The sequence below is a fragment of the Cornus florida genome, unplaced genomic scaffold (assembly GCF_030987335.1).
Source record: "Cornus florida cultivar Cherokee Brave unplaced genomic scaffold, ASM3098733v1 CherokeeBrave_3.0.0_Hap2_Chr11, whole genome shotgun sequence".
Lineage (NCBI taxonomy): Eukaryota > Viridiplantae > Streptophyta > Magnoliopsida > Cornales > Cornaceae > Cornus > Cornus florida.
The window spans coordinates 98,484,895-98,510,711 of record NW_026775581.1 but is presented as its reverse complement, the minus strand read 5'-3'; the positions used below and the strand labels follow the sequence as shown (position 1 = coordinate 98,510,711).

The window sequence follows — 25,817 nt, the reverse complement described above, 5'->3', positions numbered from 1 at the left end:
AAAAAAAAAATGAGATCATTTTTATTATAAAAAATCAATCAAAAAACATCAAAATCGTTTTCTAGTTTCAAAAGTGAACTGTGATACTAAGATTCGTGCTATACAACAATATGGCTTAAATTACAATAAGAGAGGAGTTTTGTAGGGCAGTGTTTTCTATCCCTTCCCTCTGCAACATATCAGCAATCAAAACACTTGAAAAGAAACAATGTTTTATGATTGATCTGAAGCAGTATGAATATTAATATAACTCCCAGCTTGACAAGGCCACTTTGGGAGGAAACTTTATCGGGCAGTGTTCAGAGACGAACTCAGTCCCTGGATCTGCAAACATGAAAATATAATACGATAAAAACAACATTTACTTCTACGTAGTAATAAAGAAATAATACACAGTATTGCTGCTACACAAGTACCTGATTTACAAGCATATTTACTTGTTCTCTGTACATCTCTTTCAAATCCACAATATCAGCACGAAGTTCCTCCAGCTACACAAAACTCCAACTTTAGAATCTTACAAGTGAATTAGAATAAGATGCTTTCCAAATGGTTATGAAAATATAAAACTACTAGTATTGTTACTACTACTACACGACATAATTTATTCTTAAATTAGCATTGTGGAAAACTCTAGTCATTTCGCTCTCATTGAGGAAATAATTACTTACAAATAGAAGCATCTTTTTTTAAATTTCTACACCATAGAAGATGGCCTAAATTGCAAACCTCTCCAGTGTGATCCTAAATTCAATTTCTCATCTAACCTTTGCTCCAAAACTCTCAATAATTATTGCTTAAGTGAAAATTTTAACTGCAGTTAAAGAAGAACAAAAGAGGAGGCCAGGAGGCAACTCAACAATTCAATCTCAGGTGAAGCAAAAGTCTCCCATCGCTCTTCACTGCCTATAATGCAAATAAAGACTATATCATAGCTGTTCCTATACATGGTGGTTCTGATCTGATTAAATGGAAGCATGGAAGGTTATGTTTCAAGTCAGTATGGAATATTTGCAGGATGCAGAGTGCTTAGGTTGAATGGTGTAGGCTTGCTTGGAGGTTTTGCAGACCTAGAGCAGCAGTGACGTGCTTTGATTTTACAGAATGCCATCCTGCAGAGAAAGGGATTGCCTCTTCCATCTATCTGTCATTGTTGCTATGGAAGTCTCGATTCTGTGGAGTTCTTTGTCAGTTTGCTAGATCAGTCTGGGATACGTTGTTTCATATGCTGCACCTCTCTGCTACTCAATTTCAGAGCATCTCTCACCTGGTACAATGGTTTTTGTTGCAGACTAGATCAAAATCCCAAAAAGCTAAATTCCTATAGTGCCTTTTTCCTACCCCATGGACTATTTGGACACAACGGAACCTGGCACTACATGAGGGCTCCAAAGAAAGTGTCAAGGAGGTGGTTCATATGATCCTTTTGGAGTGCATGCACCTGCTAGGGCTCCAGCTCCAAGACTTCATTTTTTGAGTGCATGCACCGGCTAGGTGGTTTACCTCTTTCAGTTGATGTTTAGGCTATTATATTGTTTTCTGCTCACAATAGGCTGTTTGCTGTTTGCCTTTGTTTTCTCATTGTACTGGAAAAGTTCTTATTCATTTAACTCTTTTGTTAGTGAAGGTTTGCCGTCACTTATGTTTGTAACTTTTTAGTTTCTATTTTAATAATAATAAAAAATAAAAATAAAAAAATAAAAAAACTGAAAAATATTGCGTGCTGATTTCTTTTCCGTTTCTACAAGTCAAAAACCAAGCTTGTCATTATCTCAGCACGAAATATATCATCTCACTTGAAATTACAACACTTAACAGCTGAAAAGTGAATCATTCCCACAATTAAAGCAGATCTTGTATCAATCATTATGTATATATATACATATATATAATGGATAGCTTCCATCTTCTCATATCACTTGGTTTCTAAGTTCACTGTGTATTTAGCAGATGCGAACTCAATAAAATCATAATGGTTTAAAACCAGAAAGTAAAAATAAAAAAAACTCAGATATGAAGAACTCTGGGGTACATGAGAATCCCCTCAGAACCTACACAACTGTTGGCTCATTGTCTACTCAGAATTGCAGGGAGGTAAGAGTAAGACAGAGAGGATATGTCTGAAGTTAGGAAAGCTATGTCGAATGCTTCTAGGAGACAAGCTCCATCATGTTTATGTGGTATAAGAAGATTGTTTCATTGTTCAAAACAATTTGTATCATCCTCCAAAACACAAGAAACTAACTGCCTTTTTTCTGTTTTAGGAGGCTGCTTTCCAGGAAATGGGCAAGCTGACCACATCTAATTAATCTAATGTGAAGTACCTCTATAACGGAGCATACTGACATCACAGTTCATATTGATACATATATTTCAAAGCTGGTTGGCCATTGTAACAAACAAAATGATGTGAAAATATATGTACCTCCTCATCACGTTCACCCATTAGCTCCAGTGCTGAAGAGTGCCTCCGTCTTAGTGCTTCTAGCTCTGCCCGAATGCCAGGCAGCATGGCAGCCTCTGTCCGTAATTTATCACACTGCAACCAATGTAGTAAATTTTCAGATAATGACATGAGAGATAATCAAACTGATAATAAATAGAAATTCACCTGCTCGGTCATTTTAACCAACTCCTCAGCAAGAGAATGACGAATAGATTCCATAGATGCCTGGAGTGAATAACAAGTCAACAATAATTTGTGCAAGTTACATAATAATAACAGAATGAGTGAAAGAGTATGCTTATGAGTATAAAAATTAACAATTGTCCTGTCACTAAAAAGAGCACCACAGACGCAGACCTGCAATTCACTTGGGGAATCAGGAAAACTACCGAATGAATGCATGCAGTCAAAGTAACGGTTAGTGCAACATAATGATATTCCATACCAATCGGGACATGTAAGATGCAAGTTCGCCCTCCTTCTGACGAAGGGTAGCTTCAAAGGCACTTGGTGTCATGCTCTTCATAAAGTACGGACTCATGGCTGTCTCTCCAGGATTTCTTCGTTCAGATAAACTGTCAGACGAGTCTAAAGATGCTTGCAGAAAGAAACTCTCCTCCATACTACCAATGCTGCTAGAACTTGAGAGTTTGCGGCTCAAGTTTCCTGTACAAAGTTTTTATTAAATGGTGGAAAAGGTAAGAAAGAGCATGCACATCAAACAAAATAAACCCTTGTTACCATTTTCAAAAGCAGATTTGTGCCTTGTTATAGGAATTTGATCAGGTACGGCAGAAGACTGAAGGCGGACTGTCCTCTCTAGTTCCAACCGAGCAGCTTTCTCCCGATCTACCTCCTGTTAATGATCAAGAGCATAATTCAGGAAATTTGTATGTGATTGACAATATACAGTATTAACAGAAAAAGGGACAACCTAATAGGCATCCAAAACCAAAGGTGTCAAACAAATGATTATGTCGTTATATACTAACTTATGAGAGAGAGAGAGAGAGAGAGAAAGCAATGTTGTTTCAACATGCCCATCCAGTCCTTAATGTGTTCATCATACAAACTAAATTGATCAATGGCAGAAAATCATTTCAAGTAACCACCCCTAGGAGTTCCTGTTCCTTGCCATCAATTAAAAAGGAATAGGTTTAAGGTGAAGTAAACCTAAGAGATCAAGAGGAGAGTTCTCAGTCTTACACAAATATATTGTTTGATCAGTTTAACTGCTATCACATTAAATCCAAGATACTTCAGTTGAATATTATTTCAAAGCATCATTTTGTTTCCAGATGAATCCCTGAGATGTTTGTATTGGCAGATACTATTTAACATATATCCACAATGATGTTTTAGTGTAGTGGCAATGGTAGGGTAGTGACAGCAACAGTGAGAACAACAGTGATTACTTTTTTTTTTTTGGATAAGTAAGAATTCATTAAAAGTGATTACAAATAAACAATTGTATGAAACAGATAATGAAATGGCAAGGTTTTAGGATGAGGTTCTGCAAATGCACCATCAACATTCAAAAATAGTATAAGCATAAATGCATGGGCAAAAATTAGGTAGTTAATGGTCTTTCTTTAGTCAATCTTTGTTCGCCGGGTTGTCCCAACCCATGCCAAGGGGTGAACACAAGCAAAAGAAATATATAAAGCAAGGATTGCAGACTCTACTAAAGATTTTTTTTTTGGATAGGGATTGGCCTTTTGAATTTCTAGATTTTCATGAACCGGTCACTACTAAAGATTAGAAAGCCTAATTAGGAACATTGGGCATGTGATAAAAACAATTCTGTACTGGGTAGCTATACTCTTCCTATTCTTCTACATTATATAGATGGAGAAGTACCTACTAACCTAGTTGTTGGGACACGATTACATTTACCATATATATATATATATATATATATATAGCTTCCATCCAAAAAAAAGGATGGGGGAGGGGGGGAGGGGGAGGGGGAGGGGGAGGGGGGTTGTGGGGGGCGCGCATAATTTAGTTGTTCTTATGCACATTTTATTGTTAGTGCCCAAAAGAGTTGCAGATGCAAGTGGGGGGTGCAACATTGACAAGGGTCTAAAATGAAGACATGTCCAACATATCATGGAAGTAGAATTTACTATAATAGAGCAAGGAATATTTGTCTAACAAAAACTGTAAAAGGATAATAATTAATTAATTAATTAATTAAAAAAGAACATTAACAAAGCTAAATAGACCCTTGCGTAATTTCAGTATGGCTAAATAACTAAATAAACAGATGAAAATTAAGTAAAGAATAATATCTAAGTTATCCATCTTATGGGAAAAAAAATTTAAGAATAAAGAGGGAAGAAATAAAAGAATGTAAAGAAAAAATTTAGCCTATTTTACACAATTCACTGGCATCTAAATAATCTTATGGCCTACAAATAAGGTCAATACATTTAGATGTCAATCAAAATATCAACAACTTGCACATGATTTACTAAAATTGATATAAACCAATTCTGAATCCATCTCACTCCAAAAATAACCCTATTTGCAAGAAGGGAAAGACTGACAATGCCACATGTAATTTTTGTCCTGGATTTACTCTATTACATATGAGAACTAAGTAGTCAATTCCCAAAATGATCAACTTTTCACACCAGGTAGAGGTCCCAAGGTTCTAGGCATAGAATTGCACCACACTTTTCAAGATGAGACATGCATCTGACTTTTATATTATTTAGCATAGTTAAACATGGATATGTGTTACATGAATTAAAAAAAAAAAAAAAAAAATTATAGGGGCGACTAAAAGGATTTTACAGGATTTTTACCTTGTTTAAGGAATAAATATATTAATTTTCAAACACTACTATGACTTTTAATTCAAAATTTAAAATTATATACACATTAGGTAGGGAGCTGTTCCTCATGTGATCGGATAAAGAAAAGGAAAAAAATGAGGCGGGCGAGCTCGGAGGAAGAAGATTTGAACCTGGCCAAGGTTAGGGATGGAGTCAAGATTACAAGACCACCCTGACCAACTTTGAAAAAAAAATGACACGAAAATGATGACATGGATATGACAAGGATATGACACAAACATGGACAAATCAAAACAGCAGATACTTAAAAAGCAAAATATGAACACGTTGGGGACACAATAGTGAAGAAATGTAATATAAAACTATGTTATATTATATATATATATATATATATATATATATATATATAAACATTATATTATAATAAGCAAATCTAATATATTATGAATATAATACGAAATTTTTAACAACTAATTCTAACAATCAATAATTACCACTTTTACAAGGACAAAGACATAGTAAGGACAAAACTCATATATGAACACGTATGTATGCACTTATATAGGCATGTGCACGTCTACGTACACAAAGAATTGCGAAGAGTACTCTACCCCCATGGTATTTATTTGACAATACATTCATATATCTTCTGTTTTTTATAAATATGGTCAACTCTCTATAGATTCCATATAAGCTTTCAAAACTGTCTTCTTTTCCTACAAATGTACTTTATTCCATAATAAAAGAGAGTTGTTTCCAATGTCAAAGGTCCATAGATGACGTATTGAGAAGTGTGGGCACGACTCCTCACAAGTATTCGTACTTCTTAGACCTTTTGTGTAAACCCCTTCAGGTTTCTTGTAATCAGCTCTGCAAATAACTGAGAAGCGTGAGCACAACTCCTCATAAGTATTCGTACTTCTTAGACCTTTTGTATATAAACTTGTAATCAGCTGCCACAAACAACATCATCCATAGTCTTATTAGTCTACACCTCTATCTCTCTCTCTCTCCAATTTGAGATATTTTTAGTTCCTGATATTAATATTAATCATCATCGGTCAAGAAGTTCCTCAAACTGTTGCGCCTTTCTCTTGATCTCAATAAAACAAACAACATGGAGAAGAAAATCTAACCGTTGACGAGATAGTCAAGGTGCATGGATGAGAGTTTTCAAGATACAATCTGGTTCCAGGATGGGTTGAGGTCCCATCCAATAACAGACCCATAGCCATCCCCAAGATTAAAAATTAGCCAAGTCACCAAATCATTGGGAAAGATTTACTCTGTCTACCCAACTGATTAATTAATTCTTTATAGCACACTTTTTTTTCTTTTCTTTTTTTTTTTTTTGGTCAAATAAGCCAACAGTCATTGGCGTTTTCCAAAAACATGAGATAAATACTATTTTTTTTGTCCTTTTTCTTTTTTCAGAGCAGGCTTTTTCTAACTTCCAAAGTTCCAACTAAAAAGATGAAACGATTTTTCAATATCTCAATTGAAGTAATGAGCTTGATTCCGCTGAACCTAGCATCTCCAGCAGAATAGTACTTTTTTTTTTTGGCATTATTTTCTAATTTGTTGGCAACCAAGAGTCGACTATGTCATCAAACAGAAGTTCTATCATAAAAAAATATCAAAATTTTGGTTGGACCATTATAGAGGGGAAGAAAGATATTTCAGAAAAACAAAAAGATAAATTAAACTTGCTCAATTATAACTATTTAAGGACGGTCTAAATTAGGACATTTTTTGACAAAATTAATGCGACAAGTTAGCTAACATCACCCTTCAGGTGCCCCACATAGATTAATCATGAATTCTACCATAATTCATAGATACCATAATGAAGGTCTCAATTTAACACAAATAAAGTTAACCATGAGGGAAAGAGGGAGTACAATAAACCTTACAAAATTTCTGTTCCATATCTAATCTAAAAACCATATTGACTATTATCCAATCCCAAAAATAGAAGTCCAAATTTTTTTTACGAGAATTGAAAATTTAAGAGTTTTCTTCATGCAATAGAGCACTAATCTCAACAATTATGAAATTTCTATATCGTCAGTCAAGCGTCAAGATAACTCATGCATTAATATCATATTATTAGTGGTTTCATGGCTTAAATACTTTGCTTGTCCACTAATCCTTAGTGAAAGAAAACATTGTCGCCACTGAAAGAGATCCTGCAAGAAACATAAGAATCACAAGTGCTACCTGCTGCAAGAGTTCCCGGTATGTCAGAGCTTCTATTAACTCTTGCTTGTGTTTCCTCCGGAGCTCCCTAATTTCTTCTTCAAGTTGGTTCACACGACCTTCATTGGTGTCAGCTTCCTCCTTTGCTGCAAGATATTCCTGCCTATTTTCTGCTGCTCTCTGTCTCTCTTTTTCAAGGGACCTACTTAGCTGTGTCTGCTCGGCTCTAAGACATGAAATCTGCAACATCTCGCTGGCATAAGCTAATGACTAAAAAAGAGCTCTATTGGTAGCACCAAATACAGCCCGAGGAAATAGAACAACCTGAGCGTCAAGAACATTTATTCGGGACAAGGTTTGAGATAAGCGTTCATTTACAGATCGCTCTGTTTCCTCCGCCGCAGCAGCTTTGGCCTCCGCTTCCTGAAGATTCAAATTTTAGATCACGTGGACAACTAAAATCTAAAAATCATAGGTATTAGACTATTCCTAGACACCTGAAGTCGTGAGTTTAGGGATCTCTCAACAGCAGCCCAAGCTTCTGCCCTTCTGGCAATTGTCTCCTGTTACCAGTAGAGGAAGAAGTCAGCCAGCACATGCCAAAAATAGATAAATTAACCAGTATCTTGCATATATATCATAATCTTCAAAGGCACGTATGTAAATGTCATATACAGATCAACCTGCATGGCTTCAATCTGCCTTAAAAGAGGCCTAGTAGAATCAGGAACTTGTGTTATCAACTCCTCACATCTACGCTCACTTGCCTGGACACCAATCATAACCAAAATGCATTGTCTTGAAAGCCATTGATAACAATAGAAGACATATAATAAAATAAAATTTACTAAAAGAAATTTGAACTTTTAGTTGATACCCAACAAGAGTAAAAACAACATACTTGATATCGTTTTTGAAGATCCTCAATGTCTCTACGAAGCATATCTTCTCTAAAAACTGCCTGCAACAACAAAAGAAATTTCAAAAAATATTTATATAAAAAGAAAACAAAAACAAACAAAAGAACGAACAAAAACACTTAATAGTTTTTGGCATGTCCACTTGATGAAACTTGCAAAATCAATTTCCAAACAAGAACCTGCTGCTCCTTTCTACTTAGAGTTTGCCTCAATTCTTCAAGTGTCTGGACAAGCATAGCTTCACGTTCCTCAGCCTCTCTTAGACGACTCTCGAGTTCAGTTTTTGCTTCATTGCTTGCCCGTGCCTCAGCTAACGCTTCAGCTTCCTTGGCTGCATTCAAAGAATTTGTGTAGTATTCCTTCTGCGCAGCAATTTCTGCTTGGTGTTTCTCTATTGTTTCTTGCAGCAGCTTCTCAGTGGCTGCCTTATCCCTCTTTATACTCTCTACTTTATTCTCTTCTACCTGGATATGTTACCAAAAAAGGCCATACCACTAAATAAATTTAAAAAGAAAAAAAAAAAGATCATTCAGAGCATTGAGACGAGCAAACCAGATATTCAACAAATATGAAGACATGTAGAACAATAAAAGTAAATTTACAGAATTAGGTAGCATTATTTTCGGAGTATAGTGGACCAACGATATACTGTGATAAAGAATGAGATGCGAATAAAATTAACAATTCAAGTTGAAGGCATTTCCCCCATTAATCGAGGGTGTGGGAAGGGGTGGAATATATTCAAAACTAATCTTTTGGCATTATTTGCTTAAAGTGACTATGGTAGTATTAGAACGTAGTGTTAGCAAATTTCATAAAAGAAAAAAAGTTGGAGTCTGTACTTTTATTTTTTGCATTTGATTAGTTTTTTAATAGTTAGTTAGTGATGATAAATATATTTTTTTTATCATTAAATTTGTTAGTGATGAAATATATGCCCAAGAACAAATTTAGGAAAATACATCAAAGGACAAAAAGATAAAATCACCTCTTAAATACCTAACTCACCAATTAGGGTTCATAATCATGCATTCTTATCATGAAATATAATATATATTACTTAATATATGTGACTAATATATACCATATTATATGTTAAATGCATCATATAAATCAAATATTATATATAATATATTATTTTACACATAATGTATATAATATGTGTGTGTGTGTGTGTGTGTGTGTGTGTGTATATATATATGTTTTTTGACAAGTACTTATCAAAAATATATATATATATATATATATACTTGTCAAATATATATAGACAAGTATATATATATATATATATATATATATATATATATTTTATAAGTATATATATATTATTATTTTAATACATAATGTACATACTATATTAAATATTTTATGACGTGAGATAATATAATATAATACAATATTTTTTTTTCTTTTTTCCCATCTAAAGGATTATTCTATTTTGTTGTCTATATTTTTATACATGTTGAGGATGTTCTTATAATAATATATTTGATTTTCTGTTGGAATAGAATGCCCATTTCTTGAAGAGGCAACCAACTTTTTGTTGATATAGTCATCTCAAGAAATGGCCACCAAATATTGGGAAGGGAATGAAAAGATAGAGTGGGAATTTTACTCCACTGTACCAATAGTAGCCCTCAGGTTTTCAATGAAAACAATTTTCAAGCTTCACATTTGGATGTTTAGTTGGGTAGCATACAGAACCTTCTATTTTGTTCCTGTGACTTGTATTTTTAATCTCAACCTAACTGTTTCCCATTTCATAGCATGTTTTCCTCTTTTCTCTAGAATTTAAAAGTGTTCCCATAAAAAATCGGATTACATGACCAGAACTTTTGATGAAATCTTGAAAAGCAAAAGGAGACGACAGATAAAGAAAAACTGAGGGACTAAAACAGAAGTTTGCCTCTACCAAATACACAAAGAAATACTACAGGGACGCAACTCAATGAAAAATAATATAAATTAGATGTCTCCCAATTTTCATGTGAATAAACTTGTATCTTACATGGTATTGTTATGTCTAAAATAAACCAAATACGTATTATCAAATCCATATCCACTGCAATATACTAATGTCGAAGAAAGAATATGATCAACCAAAAAGACAATGTACTGAAAGAATACCTTGAGAATTCAATTACCTGTAGTTTTGTAACTAATCCTTTCTTCTCTTCTTCAAACTCTCTAATCTATATTTAACGACAGAAAAAAGTCTTGTTCAGATTAATGAAGGCACAAAATCCAACAATATTAGCTTTCAACTGATGAGATACTCAGTAGACAAAGTTTTATTTCAGTAAGGAACTCAGTAAACAAGGTTGTGTACCTGCGCCCTTAATTTTCTAATCTGAGATTCTTGAGCAGCTTGCTTTTTTGAAAGCTCTTCACCTGGAATGAATAGTGAATTTCTTCAAACATGAACGCATCTAAAGGACTGCCTTATTACTCTTCATAAAAAAAAGACGTGAACATGTCTGTAAGGAGTTGAAGTCAAGATTTTAATTTTCTCAAGGGGGGAAGAAAAGACACTTTGGCCAGTAGGATTCCATGCTTCAAGTTTGCTGAATGTCGGAATGACAACCATCAATCTCTTAACTAATAAAAGTTATTTTGTTAGTTACTACTTACTACATCTATAAAGTGGGGCAGAATTTTCCACCTGCCACAAGAACTTCAAATCACATGTACGTATAATGTTGATCCTACACAGAGAGAAGAGGACACACCCATTTGCCAACCCCCTAAACAGCCTGGAGAAATCAGTATAAAATTAGACACTATCTAGTGTTAGACATTCTTTAGAGGATGTTATTGTTAATGTCTCAAGGCTCAAACCTAATTGATGCCCCCTTTACCCTATAAACAAAGAGTGAGTTTATGCACTATAAAACAGCATATAAACTATAAAATATACAAGAACCACCTTTAAGACATTCAAACCGCACCTTCAGCCATAACTTGATTGATTATTTCGTCTTTTTCCTTCAAAAGAGCAGCAGCATCACTTTTCTTATTATGCTCTCTACGTAGTGTATCCCTTTCTTTAGTGAGAGCATAAACCTGGAATCATAGATGCCAAAAAACTATTAAACAATAACAATAGTACAATGGTAACAACAATATGGTCAGTGCATTTGCAAGTTCTCAAGGCACAAAGACAAAAACTATGCAACCTAGATAATAACCTAGTCAATACCATTTCCAAAACCTGTTAATGATGATGCACCCACACATTAGTTGAATGAATTCATATATAATAATATATTTCAGTGAGTTCATATAAGAATATATTTTTTTGACAATCTTGGTTCATAGAAGGCACATTGTAAAGGAAGATAGCACAAACTACCAAAATTACATAAATGAAGTTAAATCAGAAGAAATGTCTATCAATAAACTAGCACATATATATTTTTTCATGATTAAAATAACACATATTTATTTATTGACAAGAGGTTTGTTATATTAAAGGTTCAGGAAGTGAATTTTGTCAGCATAGGTCCAACATACATTTAAGGTGAAACTGAAAAGTACTTGAATAATTGACAAATGCTTTGTCAGGAAAGTGAGCATGAAATACAATTTTAAACCATCATGCATCATTTTAGTCATGATTGTGAAGAAGTGAATGGTCACATGCAAAACCTTCAATAGCACAAAGTTTCGATATATTCAAGGAATGCTTCTTAGCCAACATTTTTTTTTATCAACCTTCTAAAGTAATTGTCTCCATGAAGGAAAACAGAGCCTCATCATAAGGTCTTCTCCAATCCAAATAATAATTTGACAATTAGATCAGGCCACACATCGAGTATGACAGAGCAATTCTTATGGCCACGGATGAGGATGTCCCTTGTAACTATAAAGACAACCCTTACAAAAAAGGCACTGACAAATCAAAGACACCCCTTATTTCAATTATATCGAAGCCATGTTGCAATTGTGCATGGACTTCTGCTGAAACTCGACAGGCTTTCCAGCCTCCTTATCAAGAAAAGTGCTGGTTATATCAGCACCTTCTTATTTTTAACACCAAATGTCAACCGCAAGATTTTTGAATAAAGAATATATCATATCAAAAATAGAAAATATAAAGCAAATATGCATAATTCAAAAGCCTTACTCATCATTCAAGAACAAACTATTCATCATTGAATCATTAACTTACTTTATTAAGTGAAAAAAGAGAAGAACTTGAGCACAAATAGAATCAAGAGATGATAGAAGAAGAATGCACCTTTCTTTCAAGAGCTGATACCCTTTGATGGTACTCCTCTCGGAGCGATTCAACTTCTGCATCATTGGATTTTCTCTGTTTAAATGATTCTCAGCAGTTAAACAAGTGATTACTGAGAGAAAGAGAGAGAGAGAGAGAGAGAGAGAGAGAGAAGGGGGGGGGGGGGGGGGGGGGGGGGAGATTTGGATTGCTAAACCCTGTTAAGTTCAGATATACCAACAATGAAGCTATAGAAGGACGTATATGAAAGGGAATTTCTTTTTTTTTTAAGGATCCCACGTCTATAGTTGTAAGGTTGTACAATTTCATCCAAAATGAACACTACAATAAAAGACAGCCAAAGGAAACAAGAAAATGAAATTTTCACAAAATGGCACAACATTAAAGCATCACAGTATCAGAAGCAAAAACCATGAAATTTAAAGAGTTCACTTAGACATTTAAAGGAGATATTCTTTAATCACAGCAATAAACGCTTTATTGAATCATCCAAACCAACAAAAAATATGGTTAATACATAGGGCACATAAAAAATATAGCCCCCAAAAAATAAAAATACTGTGAATTTAATACTGCTTTACATGGACAAAATGCGAAAAACTAAATGAATTATAATCTCTGAAAGGGTGAGATATTAATGCAGCAAGACGCAGCTTTGAGTGCTTAAAGATTGCCTATAAGAAGAACAAGGTACTCAAGAAGTATATGCATCACATACTAAGGCCTGCCCAAGATCTCATCATATTGTGCGCACACAAACAAACATGTATCCAGAGACACAATTAAAATCACATCTGAAGAGATGAATACCGATCTGTTTTCTTTCCTATTTTTCTTTGGCATGTACCTAAATCAACAAATTCTTTATTATACTTGATGATTTCTAATATTTGAAAAGAATTTTAAGATCAAAATCAATTTTTTAATAAAGAATGTGAAATTGCAACCACTTGGCACAATGTGAAAAACACAAAAGGCTCTTTTTTCACTGCTAAACAAACAACAAGATTAACTAAATTAAATAAATGTAACACCTTGTTGTATTTAGTAGCCTTAAGTAAACTATTGAAATCTTGTGACAAACAATCTAAAAGCATGTAGCAAGTAAAGTAGTAAATTTACAAAAGGGTAAACCCAATGCACGAAGCTCCCGCCATTGCGGGGTTTTGGGAGGGTCAGATGTATGCAGCCTTACCTCCGCATGCGGAGAGGCTTTTCCAAGTTTTGCACCCGTGACCTCCAGGTCACAATGGAGCAAACTTACCATTGCGCCGACGCTCGCCCTCAACTCCAAGTGAAGTTGTAAAATTACAACTCCATGTGAAAAAATCGTAGTGACATAACTACATCCTTCATTTATCAAGAAATGACTAGCAAATAAGACAATCATGAAAATACAAAATGCCAAAGCAAGCATAACTAAAATATTTAGCTTTGTCAAGGGAAGGCATGGATTAGGTGCATGCAACTACCACTATTGTACTAGAATTCTTTCTCATTTGTTATCATTACATTTCATAGACAAATGTAGTGGAATGACTATATCAACCTTGTGAACATTTCCTAAGAAATGGGATGGACATGATCCAAGTAATGGCACCGTTATACAAATTCCTTTGTCTAAATCGCTGTCTTTCTATATAGACAATCACATATCTAATCAGCTTCTCTACAGATGCAAATGAGCAATCCAAATTGAGTTTCGTGTTGTTCAAATTCGACTTGGTTATATTTAAAATTGGTCAAGCCTGGCTCAAACTTGTAAACAAGCTAGGAAATCTATATTCAAGTTTCACTCGGTCACAATTCTCATGACAGAGTGACTGTTTGACCTTTGCTCGGTACAGCCTAATGAGTACAAAAATGTTCTTATTATTCCAACGTCATTGTTTGTTTCGTGAGAATTAAAAATAAGCAATACAAAGATGTGACATTGTAAAGTAGACTGATTATGCCTTTGCAGGGCTTTTGTCATTTTATTAGAAGATTTTCAAGAACAAAAGACCGCTGAAGATTTACATAGATACACATGCGAACATAGAAAAGACATTTCCCCATTATTAATGCACCGTTTGGTTGGAGATGTAAACTTGAATGTAAAGATGAGGCATCCCTAGGGAATGGATGGTGTTCATCCCTCCTTTTGTTTGGTTGGATGGAAGGAGAGTAAACAGATGCTATTATTATTTTACTAATGTACCCTTAAATATACAAATTAAAATATCAAAATGAGGGTAAGGATGTCTTTTCAAATTTACCTAACTCACTCTTTATTTTCTCTCCTCTCTTCCTCCCACTTCTGGATGACCCAAAATGGTGGGTCACGAGGGATGGCTCATCCCTCCATCCTTCCCTTCTGTCAACTCTCCCTCCTACCAAACGATGGAGCCTTGTTCCTCTCCTCCTCTCTTCCCACCTTCCCTCATCCTTCCCTCCTACCAAACAAAGCATAAAAGATGGTATGGGACAAGCACCATAGAAGATAAAAATAATTACATGTTTGCCACCAAAACTCATTGTTTACAACCCTACATAAGCCAATCTCAAGCATGCTCGGGCCCAGCTCAGCTTGACTCTCTATTGAAATGAGCTTCAAGTTGAGGTAGAGTTTGGCCCATTTGGCAGATGAAATAACTTGGATGAGTTTCTAAATGGTGCAAGCCCGAGCTATTCTCCTCCATTCATAGCCCTCTGTGCCTCTAGAGCTTCAACTTAATTCCATGCTGCAAAGTGCTCGGAGGAAATGTTAAATTCCACTCTCTCAAAAATACCAAAAACCCCTTCTGCTGCAGATATATTGTACAGAACATAATAAAACCTGCTTCTAAAACCTCTTATGCATTTAATATTTGTTTCATACCTTAAACTCCCAAAAGTTCTAGCCACAAATTATTAAAATATATGTCTAAAAGACTTCATAAATAATCAAACTAGGTAATATGCTTCACAGGAGATGGAAGTTTAAGGATATTCCCTGCATGGAGAAAAGTAACATAGATCATCCCGCAACATATAGCTTCTCAAGTACGGCTAACTTGAACAATTAGACAAGTTCCCTAGGGTTAAATGTATCCACAGATCATCTTAGGCATAGATACATAATTAGCTTCTTCTTTTTCCCAGACTGCCAGTTGCAAGAGTTCAAAGTGTCAAATCATGCATAGATACTTATTTTGAGTTTATATAGCATCATTATCTTGCATCTTCTTCTCAAGTGACGCCAACAACTACTGTAATCATGGAAGTTACTTGTTATTGCCTCTTGATAATGTGTTTCAGTGTTTCACAACCGACTAAACTGTACGGTAATGATATGAAACCACCTCACTTATGACAGATATAACTTTAAAAAGAGGATAATATTGCACTGGACAATGTCAAGTCATCCTGTAAATCAATTGGAAAACATGAGGGTACCTAATTTTGGAATAAAGTAGATAAACAAAATGTCTAAGGCAGCCTACATTCCTTTTTATTCTGCTACCAACTAATATATATTAAAGCCACTAACAATCAGACTAGCCACCATCATCTCTACATTGACAGTCTCATCAACAACCACTATCATTACAATATTTCTGGCTGTTTCAATAGCACTGTTGCCAATGTTAGCAAAGAGGCTGTCAGCAAGGAAGGAGTCAATCATTTTATTTTCCTTTTATATACATGTCTTTCAATAATCATATAGGTGGCCCTCTCAAAACATCTTTTAGTTTTTTAGAAAATCATCATTTAGTAACATAAAATGACATCCCCACTCCATACGTTTTTCTTTCAGAAAAAAGAAAATGACACAATTATCCTTTGAAAGCAATCACATAATTCACATTCCACAATTATCTCAAAAGCTACTATTACACTCAAATTTAAGGGATTATTGCGTCATATTTCTTTTATCAAAATAATAATAATAATAATAAAATAAAAAATCAAGTGGATAAAAAACTAACTTACCCAAAAAAACAAAAACACAAAAGTAAAGAAGTATAATGCGTATCACAACACTTTAGCGCCCAAAATTAAAAGTAATTCCATGTAAGTGGAAATGCAACGATTTATATAAAATCATTGGTGACTTTAATACTTTACAGTGAACATATACAACAATTACTTCTAATTTGGTTACTAAATTATAAGATTCCCTTGATCTTTGGCATGATAATGATCTTTGGACCTCTAGCCTAAATATTACAAATTACAAGCTCACTCTAGCCCATAGTCATTTAAATCTCATGATGATCCAACTCCAGTATTAACCCCTAAAATAACAAAAATTAGGGCATTTTTTACATAAGTTGTGAAAAAAAATAGTTAGTTGACTATTTTGTGAGTCGATGGATGGGATATTGGTGTATGAAGACACTTGAAACCATATCATGTAACATGGTGTTATATACGATGGTATTTTATTTAAGCTGTAGTTCATAACTTTTTTCACGCTCCCCCTCCTTCCCAAAAGAGGCCCTTCCATTGAGTGGGCTTTGCACTTATATTCTTATTTATGATTATTCTGTTATTCAAAGTAATATAAAGATAAAAAAAAAAAATTAAAATTAAAAATATAAGTCATTCAGCCTTTTGTACAAAGAATTCAATGAAGAGGATTAGACAAAAGGAAATTAAATTGCTCAAATAATAAATATAAAAGCATTAAAAAAGAGAACAGTGAAAACAAATGACAATCAGACAAGAAGTACGCCAAAACTGTTTTAAATATATTTGTGAATTGTGAGCCATGACAACATATTGATCCATGGAACCCCAAAATATTAAATAAGGTACAAAAGGTTAAAACCAAGCTTACCCTCAAATCCTCAGTTACACCCTTCAGCTGCTCATTTTCATTCATCAACTTTGCAATTTCATCAGCTTTTGCCTTTAAAAAAACCAAATGATTAGATTTCAAGACATCTAGAAATTCAGTAAAGAATATTAATGTTTTAATGTAGAAAGTCTCCTCAGGATTCAGAAATGAGGCATAAAACAAGGTAATAAAATCCAAAACATGCAGCTATTCAGGTAAAAAGAGATGCAGACCTCCTGCTCTCAAGCTTTAGTCATTTAAATAACTTAAGATAAATTAATTTATCAGCAACTGTATAGCACTACAAAATATCATTTGCACAAAGTGGTTGCTCTCAAGATTCAAACCAGTGTTCTCAAAACTGAAGGAGAGGCACACTTAACAGAAATCTACGTACAAGTTGATTATATATTTCACATTTAGGTTGTCTTCCATACAACTATAAAAATAATTTTTTTCTTCTTTTTTTAACTTTTTTTGGAGGAAGTAATAGCATAAAAACCAAAAAACATAACTACGATTTTCTTAAGAAAAACATGTTTCAAGTTCCATTATGATATAATTGTGATTCTTTAACAAGAAAAACAATTCTCTTACAAGCTTCTGAGTAAGAGCCACAGAATCACAGTTCCAGAATAGGACATGAAGATCTGCACAACATAGCAAGAACATGTAATCTGTATATCTTTATGATAGAACCACAAGGTAAGGCAACATAAACTTCTAGGATCCGAGCCCATCCACTTCACCTAATCCAAGGTTGTTCAAACCCATGTGACTCGAGAAATAAGGTGATCGGCTCAATAATCTTTAATTTTTTAAAGTCATTTTTAGCTACTTCATCCCAAGAAAGTTTTGGTCAGCCTCTTTGTCACTTACTTTCTAGGCAAACAACATTTCCTCTTCTAACTGGAGCATCTTCTGGGGTACGTTCTATATGACAATACCACCTGAGTCTACTTTCTTGAATTTTCTCATTAATAGGCGTTATGCCTAGTTTTTCCCTCACACCTTAATTATTAATATTAACTCTTACAGTTACTCCTATCATCCATCGTAGCATCCTCATTTCCGCTACATGAATGCGTTGTTCTTATTTCTTTTTCAACGCCCAACACTATGCGCTATACAATATAGTGGCCTAACAACAATCTTTTACAATTTTCCTTTTAATTTATTTGATATGTGTTTGACTTGTCGCATAGGATACAGGTAGCTTGCCTCCCATTCTACTCCCTATATCACCTTCCATTTCCCCATCTTTTTTTTTTTTTTTTTTTTGATAAGTAAAAGTGTATTAGAAAGCGTACAAAAGGGGAACGTGTCCCAAGAGCTATACAAATACCGAAACCAAATAGGGAGTTCTATGGACCCAAAGAACCCAAAAAGTCCACGATTTCATCTAAAGATATACAATTTCTCCCCATCACCCAACTAAAAAGAGAACAAATAATAGAAAACTTCAACGCCAATGGAGGATTCCTCCCCATCAAAAGATCTTCTATTCTGCTCTTTCCAAAGACTCCACCAAACACAAAGGGGGGTCACCCTCCAAGAGTCACGAGCATGAACCCCCACCCTGTGGCCCCTCCAAATGTCAATCAAATCCCTTAAAGTCCAAGGCATAACCCATTGGACGCCAAGCAGACCAAACATAAGACTCCAGCAGTCATTAGCCACGGGACAATACAAAAGAAGGTGTTCCACGGACTCTCCATCATTCTTACACAGACAACACCAATTAACTATGATTTGTCTTCTCTTTCTCAAATTGTCCAGAGTCAAAATCTTGCCCCAAACTGCAGTCTAAACAAAAAAAGCCACCCTAAGAGGAGCCTTTGAATCATTTCTCCATCTTCTTGTAATATTGACACTACATAACAAAAATAGTTATTTTGAGTAACTCTTTGGTCTTGAAGTATATTTTTATTGTTATCTTTTGGTGTTTCCTCGGTATTCTTGCTAAATGGTTGAACCCCACAGTCCTTTCAATCTTTCTAGAGGTTTGAGGTGGAGTGACGGAAGATCTTTTGAGGACTCTATTTCAACTCATTCTACAAGGTGCATCTTGGTTCAGCTCTTAATTTTGGTTTACTGGCTTTGTCCACTGCATGAGTACTAAAGGATCATCTAATTTTGTCTCTAACAAAATCACCTTATTATCTCAGCAGTTTGACAATCTAAGAACCATGGCCATATTAAATGTTCAATTATTAAAAGCATTTTCAGGGCTTTTAATAAAATCACCATATTAAATGTTCAATTATTAAAAGCATTTATCCTGATTACATTCATTTTCATTTCAGTTATGTAGGGACTAAAAATTTGCATCCAGAAGATCTCTTGAGGCCTCTATTTCAACTCATTCTACAAGGTGCATCTTGGTTCAGTTCTTAATTTTGGGTTACTGGCTTTGTACACTGCATGTGTACTAAAGTATCATCTACTTTTGTCTCTAACAAAATCATCTTATTATCTCAGCAGATTGACAATCTAAGAACCATAGCCATATTTAAATGTTCAATTATTAAAAGCATTTTCAGTGCTCAGTTTTTTAATTTTTTTTTTTTTTTTTTTTGATAAGTAAATTGTATTAAAAGCGTTCAGAAGGGGAACGCGTCCCAAACTATACAAAGACAAAACGGAGCCTATGAACTCAAAGAGCTCATAAAATCAACAATATCCTCAAGAGAGGAGTAGTCTCTCCCCTGACCCCAACAAAACAAATTACAAATGAAAGAAAATTTTAACACCCCAATGGAGCATTCCTTTCCCTCAAAAGATCTTCCATTACGCTCTGTCCAAAAGCTCCACCAAATACAAAAAGGGGTGACAAAAACTCTGGCCTAAGCCCCCACCCATTGGCCCCTCCACATATCTAATAACTCCCGAGTTGACCAAGGCATGACCCAATGAATACCAAACAGGCCAAACATCAAACTCCAACAATCATGAGCCACAGGACAGTGCAACAAAAGATGATCCACCGACTCCCCATTAATCTTACAAAGACAACACCTATTAACAATGCTATGCCTTCGCTTCCTCAAATTGTCCAAAGTCAAAATCTTACTCCAAGCTGCAATCCACACAAAAAAGGCCACCCTAAGAGGCGCCTTAGACCTCCACACCGTCTTCCATGAGAATGAGGTACCATGAAAACCAGAAAGGCACACAAAAAAGGACCGGACCTAGAACATCCCCTGAGAAGAAGGCACCCAAATCAAGGAATCTGCCCCAGACCCCTCCACCTCCTGTCCGTAAAGGAGAGCCAAAAACCCAGTGACATCATCCAGCTCCCAATCCTGAAAAGCTCGCCGGAAACGCACATCCCAAGACAACCTTCCGCTATCAAGGCGATAGTAGTCAGCAACCATAGCATGTTTGTCAACAGCAATCCTGAAAAGCCTGGGAAACAAAAGGGCCAAAGGCCTATCATCACACCATGGATCCTCCCAAAACCGGACATTTCTTCCATCCCGAACTCTGAATCTAATATGTTTGGAAAAGGCATCCCACCCCTTACCAATGGCCCTCCACACCCCCACTCCGCTAACAGACCTGACTGGTCTAACTGACCACCCTCCTCTCTCCTCCCCAAAGCGACATGAGATAACCCTTCTCCATAATCTGTGTCTTTCCTTACCAAATCTCCAAAGCCACTTACCAAGAAGAGCACAATTGAAAGGGGCCAATCTCCTAATTCCAAGCCCTCCCAACCGAATAGGCCTGCAAACCTATTCCCATTTGACAAGATGATACTTGAACTCTTCTCCGCGACCCCCCCAAAAGGAAATTCCGTTGGAGCATTTCTAGTCTTCCAACAATAGAGGCTGGAATACGAAAAAGCGAAAGAAAGTACATTGGAAGGCTTGACAAAGTGCTCTTCACTAGCGTAACTTTACCGCCCTTTGACAGATATTGTTTTTTCCAACCCGCTAATCTTCTCTCGACCCGCTCAATCACCGGGTTCCAGAAAATATAGAACAGTTTATTTTGACAAATTTTTGTAACAAGGAAATTCAAAATAGGTTCAAAGATCAAAGGGCGATTCTGATTTGACACAGTGGAACATAAAATTGTTTAATAACTAAGCAGAAACTCCTATTTCAAATTAGAAAACTCCATAGCTGAAATATTCAATGAGAGTTTAATTTCATCATTAATTAAACTCATAAAGTACTTCACTTTTGTATACATGGTTTGCATTTAGAAAACCAAACCCCAAACTAGAGACAATAGCACCTTAAGTTACTAATTGGTGAGAATTTTGGGAGTATCATTTAATTTTGAAACACTCTGTTTTGGCATTTTTTCCCAAGTGTGTAAAAGAAAATTTTATTTCTCAAATCATAGGATTCAAAATCATGTGATCATAACAATATTTACAACCTTAAGAATATCTTATTTGGGCATATCACATGCTGGGTCCTGCATGATTATGTTATATGCTTATACGTTCAACTGTATGTAAGAGACCATGCATCGGGCCAGAGGTCCGGGTGCATGTCTCTCTCTCCATCAAATGATTGTAAAAATTTACTTATTAGAACAAATTAAACTATTAGAAAATTTTATATACCTGAGCTTGTCTAGCAGCTCCCTGTAGTGCAGTTTCCATCATTTTCATCTCCCTCTTCACCTTCTCCAGTTCAACCATGGAATCTGAAATGTCAGACGCATTGCTTCCTGAACTCAGACGCTGTTCTTTAGTGTCAGTTTCATAATCACTGGATTGCTGGTTCACTTCAATAGCTTTGACCATTGCATCATTTTCATGAGAAATCGGTTCAGAAACCATCTCCGAAGCCTCATCTGAACGTTGTGCATTTAGCGAGTCGCCTTTGGAATGCTCCTCAGCACTTTCAGCCTCCTTGGAAGGAGAAGAACTAGAATCAGGGAGTTCTGTCCCGATTTCTGCTTGACTATCCCTTGGTGAAACCTCAGTATGAACTGGAGAAACTTCTTCTGCAATCTCTTCTTCTTGCATCTTCTGTTCATCTGTACTCTCACGCAAATCAACAACATTATGTGATTCTTGTGGCACAAGAACACCAACCTCAACTTTGTCTACTTCAGCTGTTCCTGACTTGGCCTCCACTGACACTAAATTTTCAGAGGATCCTACTTCTGAACTCTCCTTCTGTTGGATATGGTCTAAGGAACCTGATTCCTCAACATGTTCAGCATTGGGTTCAGATAATTCAACAGGCACCTGTTGTGGATCAAATTTGGCTTCAGCAGTGTCAGCACTAACTGTAGTTGTTCCTTCTGCAAGTGCATCATTTGTTCCTTCTGCAAGTGCATCATTTTTTTCTTCTGCAAGTGCATCATTTTTTTCTTCTGCAAGTGCATCATTTGTTCCTTCTGCAGAGTCTGGAAGTGCATGAGCCTTCTTTGTGTCTACACTTGCTTCTTCAGCAGGTTTGTTTTGCTCAAGAGCGTAATTTGCTAACCTATCAGTCTCAGTGCCTTCTTTTTCCTCAGCAAAAGATGGAGGCTTCGAGGATTCAGGTATTTCAATTGATTCAACTGTATTTTCCTCACCTTTCGGCCCCATAAAGGCCATGACAGGTTCAAATAGTGTTTTCCGGTCTGTAGCTGAGGGCCATAAACCAGAAGCTGGTATTCATATATGGAGATTGTTAAAGGAAAAAGAAAGTTAGTCCAACCCATCATTTTTGAAATTTCATATAAAGAAAATGCATATGATTTTCTATCTTCAAATTTTTTTAATAGAACTAACTAAAATGGTAATTGAGTAAATGAGTTTTCTTAAAAACAACAAGAAGTAAATAAACAAAAGATTAGCAAACAGGTTAAAGTAAATGGATAGCAAGTTAGACTAGTTAGTTCATGTGCTGTTTTTAAACCCTCAAATGAGGGCACTACATTTTCTAATATCATTGCATTTAAGCACTTCACCATGATTCACAATATGCAAGGGGCTAAAAGCAAAGAAGTTGTGCAAGTGTAATTCAAATTGTTACCGCTCCATAGCATAAAATGGAAACCATACAACAAGGAAAATGCAGGGGCATGATGACAAGTATAGGCATAGGATCCTCGTGTATTTTCAAACGCCATCAGGTGTGAAATACATTCCAATTTTGCAAGATTTCCCTAGGATACTTTCTAGATACACCTTTTCACTACGTTAGTAATTTCAAGCAAGTATCCATATTGGAAAGATTATGTCGCACGAAGTTGTAAGAATATTACTTCACGTTAGAACAGTTAAGAAGAAAGACTGAAACTTTGACGAGGTAGCATTAAATGTAACTCGAATTTGGAAGTGGATAAATCAGAGAACTAAAAGATACGGTTTATAAATAAATTATTATTATTATTTAGTACGAACTTAACTAGCTATTTATAAATAAATAATTATTGTTATTATTTAGTACCGACTTAACTATCTACAGTTATAAATATTCTCAACTAATGACAAGATTTTTTTTTTTTTTTTTTTTTTTTTGTGGGGGGGTGGGGTTGTGTGTGTTCCTGCTTATGCAGGTTTTTGGAGGGAAAAATTGAATACAGACTCAACCCTTAACAATTTTTGCACAAAGTTGCAGCTCACAGACTCAAACTCATGTCAGCCTTAATGTTTACCAATTCACCAAGAAATGCCCTCTGACAACCTCAGTAATCAACGGACAAAATTATTTCATAACAAGAAGTCTTCAGTGCGAGCATTTAAATAAGTTACAAGTAACTTTGCATTAGCCCAATCCTTAGTAAACCAGGCCAGCCCAAACTAGCTAGAATCAACATGATAACATCCCATTTCTTTGCTACTCCAAATAACAAGTCTAGTCCACATTTTCAAGTTACCCATGAATCCCTGAAGGATGTGAGAAGCTGCAGAGCCAGTAATAGAACAACTTAACTAGTAATAGTATCTAATTCTAGAAACCAGTAAAAGGGCCTCCACCTTATATTCAACTTCTCAGTCAAGCACATTGCTGTTTATGTCGATTCTGATATATGTCGAGAGAGAAGAAATAATAAAGTTACTAGTTAAGGGCAACATGTTACTAGTAGCTCATTCATATTCCCAATCCAAGTTACTAGTAGCTAATTCTGGAAACAAGCAAAAGGGCCTCCACTACATTCAAGTTCTCAGTCAAGCACGTTGCTGTTTGGCACATATATAAATATATAAATTTACATCAAGAGTTTGATGTGTGTATATATACACGTATGGATTGGAAATACAGAAATACCTTCACTGTTGCCAGCATCGGTCTTCTCCTCGAAACCAAGAGCGGTATCAAAATTCTTCTCAATATTCTTGACGCTCTCACTTAGCTTATTGACGGCCCCAGCGAGATCCGGGAAGTTCCCTAAAGAGACTTTGGAACTAAACCACGCCATCTTCTAAATCCACAACTAAGCGTCCCAGATCACACGCATCAATAAACCTGTTACACAAAAGAAATTCATCATGATCAGCTGATAACAAATTCAAAACATCCAAATAAACCATTTTGGTAATTCCATCATACGAAGATCTGAATTGAAATGAAACACGCACAGACTGAGATTAGGGAAAAAAGAAAAAAAGATGGAGAGATTTCAAATATATATATATATATATATATATATATATATATATATATTCACAATCATGTATATATGTAATGTAAAGAAAGAATTGAATATGGAAGAAATTAAAAGCATGGAACCTCGTTTAGTGTTCGTCGGTCTGGAGTTCTAGATAGAGAAACAAAGAGAGATATCTTGGACGTAAATGGGGGAATTGGGAGATCGAATCGGAGATTCGAACGAGATGAAAGGTGGTTCAAGATGAAAAGAGGTCGATCTGTTTGGTTCCACCGGGATTGGTTTGTACATTGTACCCTGTGCATATATTGAGAATTAACCTTTGTTAATTAATAAATACCGATGGTAATTTTAATTTCTCCTGGATAGTTACTTTGTAACGACGTCGTACAGTCTTTGGTCCTTTAAATTTTTTCCTAAAATAAAAAATAAAAAATAAAAGGCAAAGGGAGACATAAAATAGCAACGGATAGCAAGGTAACATCTTTATGAGAGAGACCATTTTTCCGCTCCGCGCATAAGGCCTTAAAAAAAAAATTATTTTCTTATATATTTTTACTTTCTTAAAAATTTTATTTTCTTCTCAATCAATAGGACCCCAATATTTTATTTACTTTCTTATATTATTACCTTTCTAAAATTTTATTTTTCCTTAAATTATTATACCCCAACCGATGGGAGAAGGCCCCAAAAAATTTATTTCCTTGTAGAGGCCTCAAAAATTTTATTTCCTTATTAAACCTAAACCAATATTTAATAGTAGGCTAAAAGAATTAGCTCCTAATTTATATCCTTATTTAATTCTTTTTTTTTTTCCTCCTCCCCTCTCCTCATT

General features: G+C 35.2%; 1 protein-coding gene across 1 annotated transcript; it reads right to left on the bottom strand.

Annotated features, from left to right (window-relative positions):
* Positions 1-25,269, bottom strand: LOC132283930 (golgin candidate 5). The gene is made up of 20 exons (XM_059785973.1): positions 25,105-25,269; positions 24,643-24,840; positions 21,996-23,035; positions 17,414-17,485; positions 12,610-12,684; positions 11,318-11,432; positions 10,699-10,760; positions 10,514-10,561; positions 8,549-8,833; positions 8,351-8,410; positions 8,133-8,216; positions 7,947-8,012; positions 7,774-7,872; positions 7,471-7,689; positions 3,188-3,302; positions 2,892-3,112; positions 2,612-2,671; positions 2,426-2,539; positions 417-491; positions 1-324 (listed from the first exon to the last, which is right to left on the bottom strand). Exons 2-20 carry the CDS (start codon positions 24,791-24,793, stop codon positions 286-288), a joined length of 3,000 nt encoding a protein of 999 aa, XP_059641956.1. The 5' UTR covers positions 24,794-24,840; positions 25,105-25,269; the 3' UTR covers positions 1-285.
* Between the last annotated feature and the right edge of the window lie 548 nt (positions 25,270-25,817).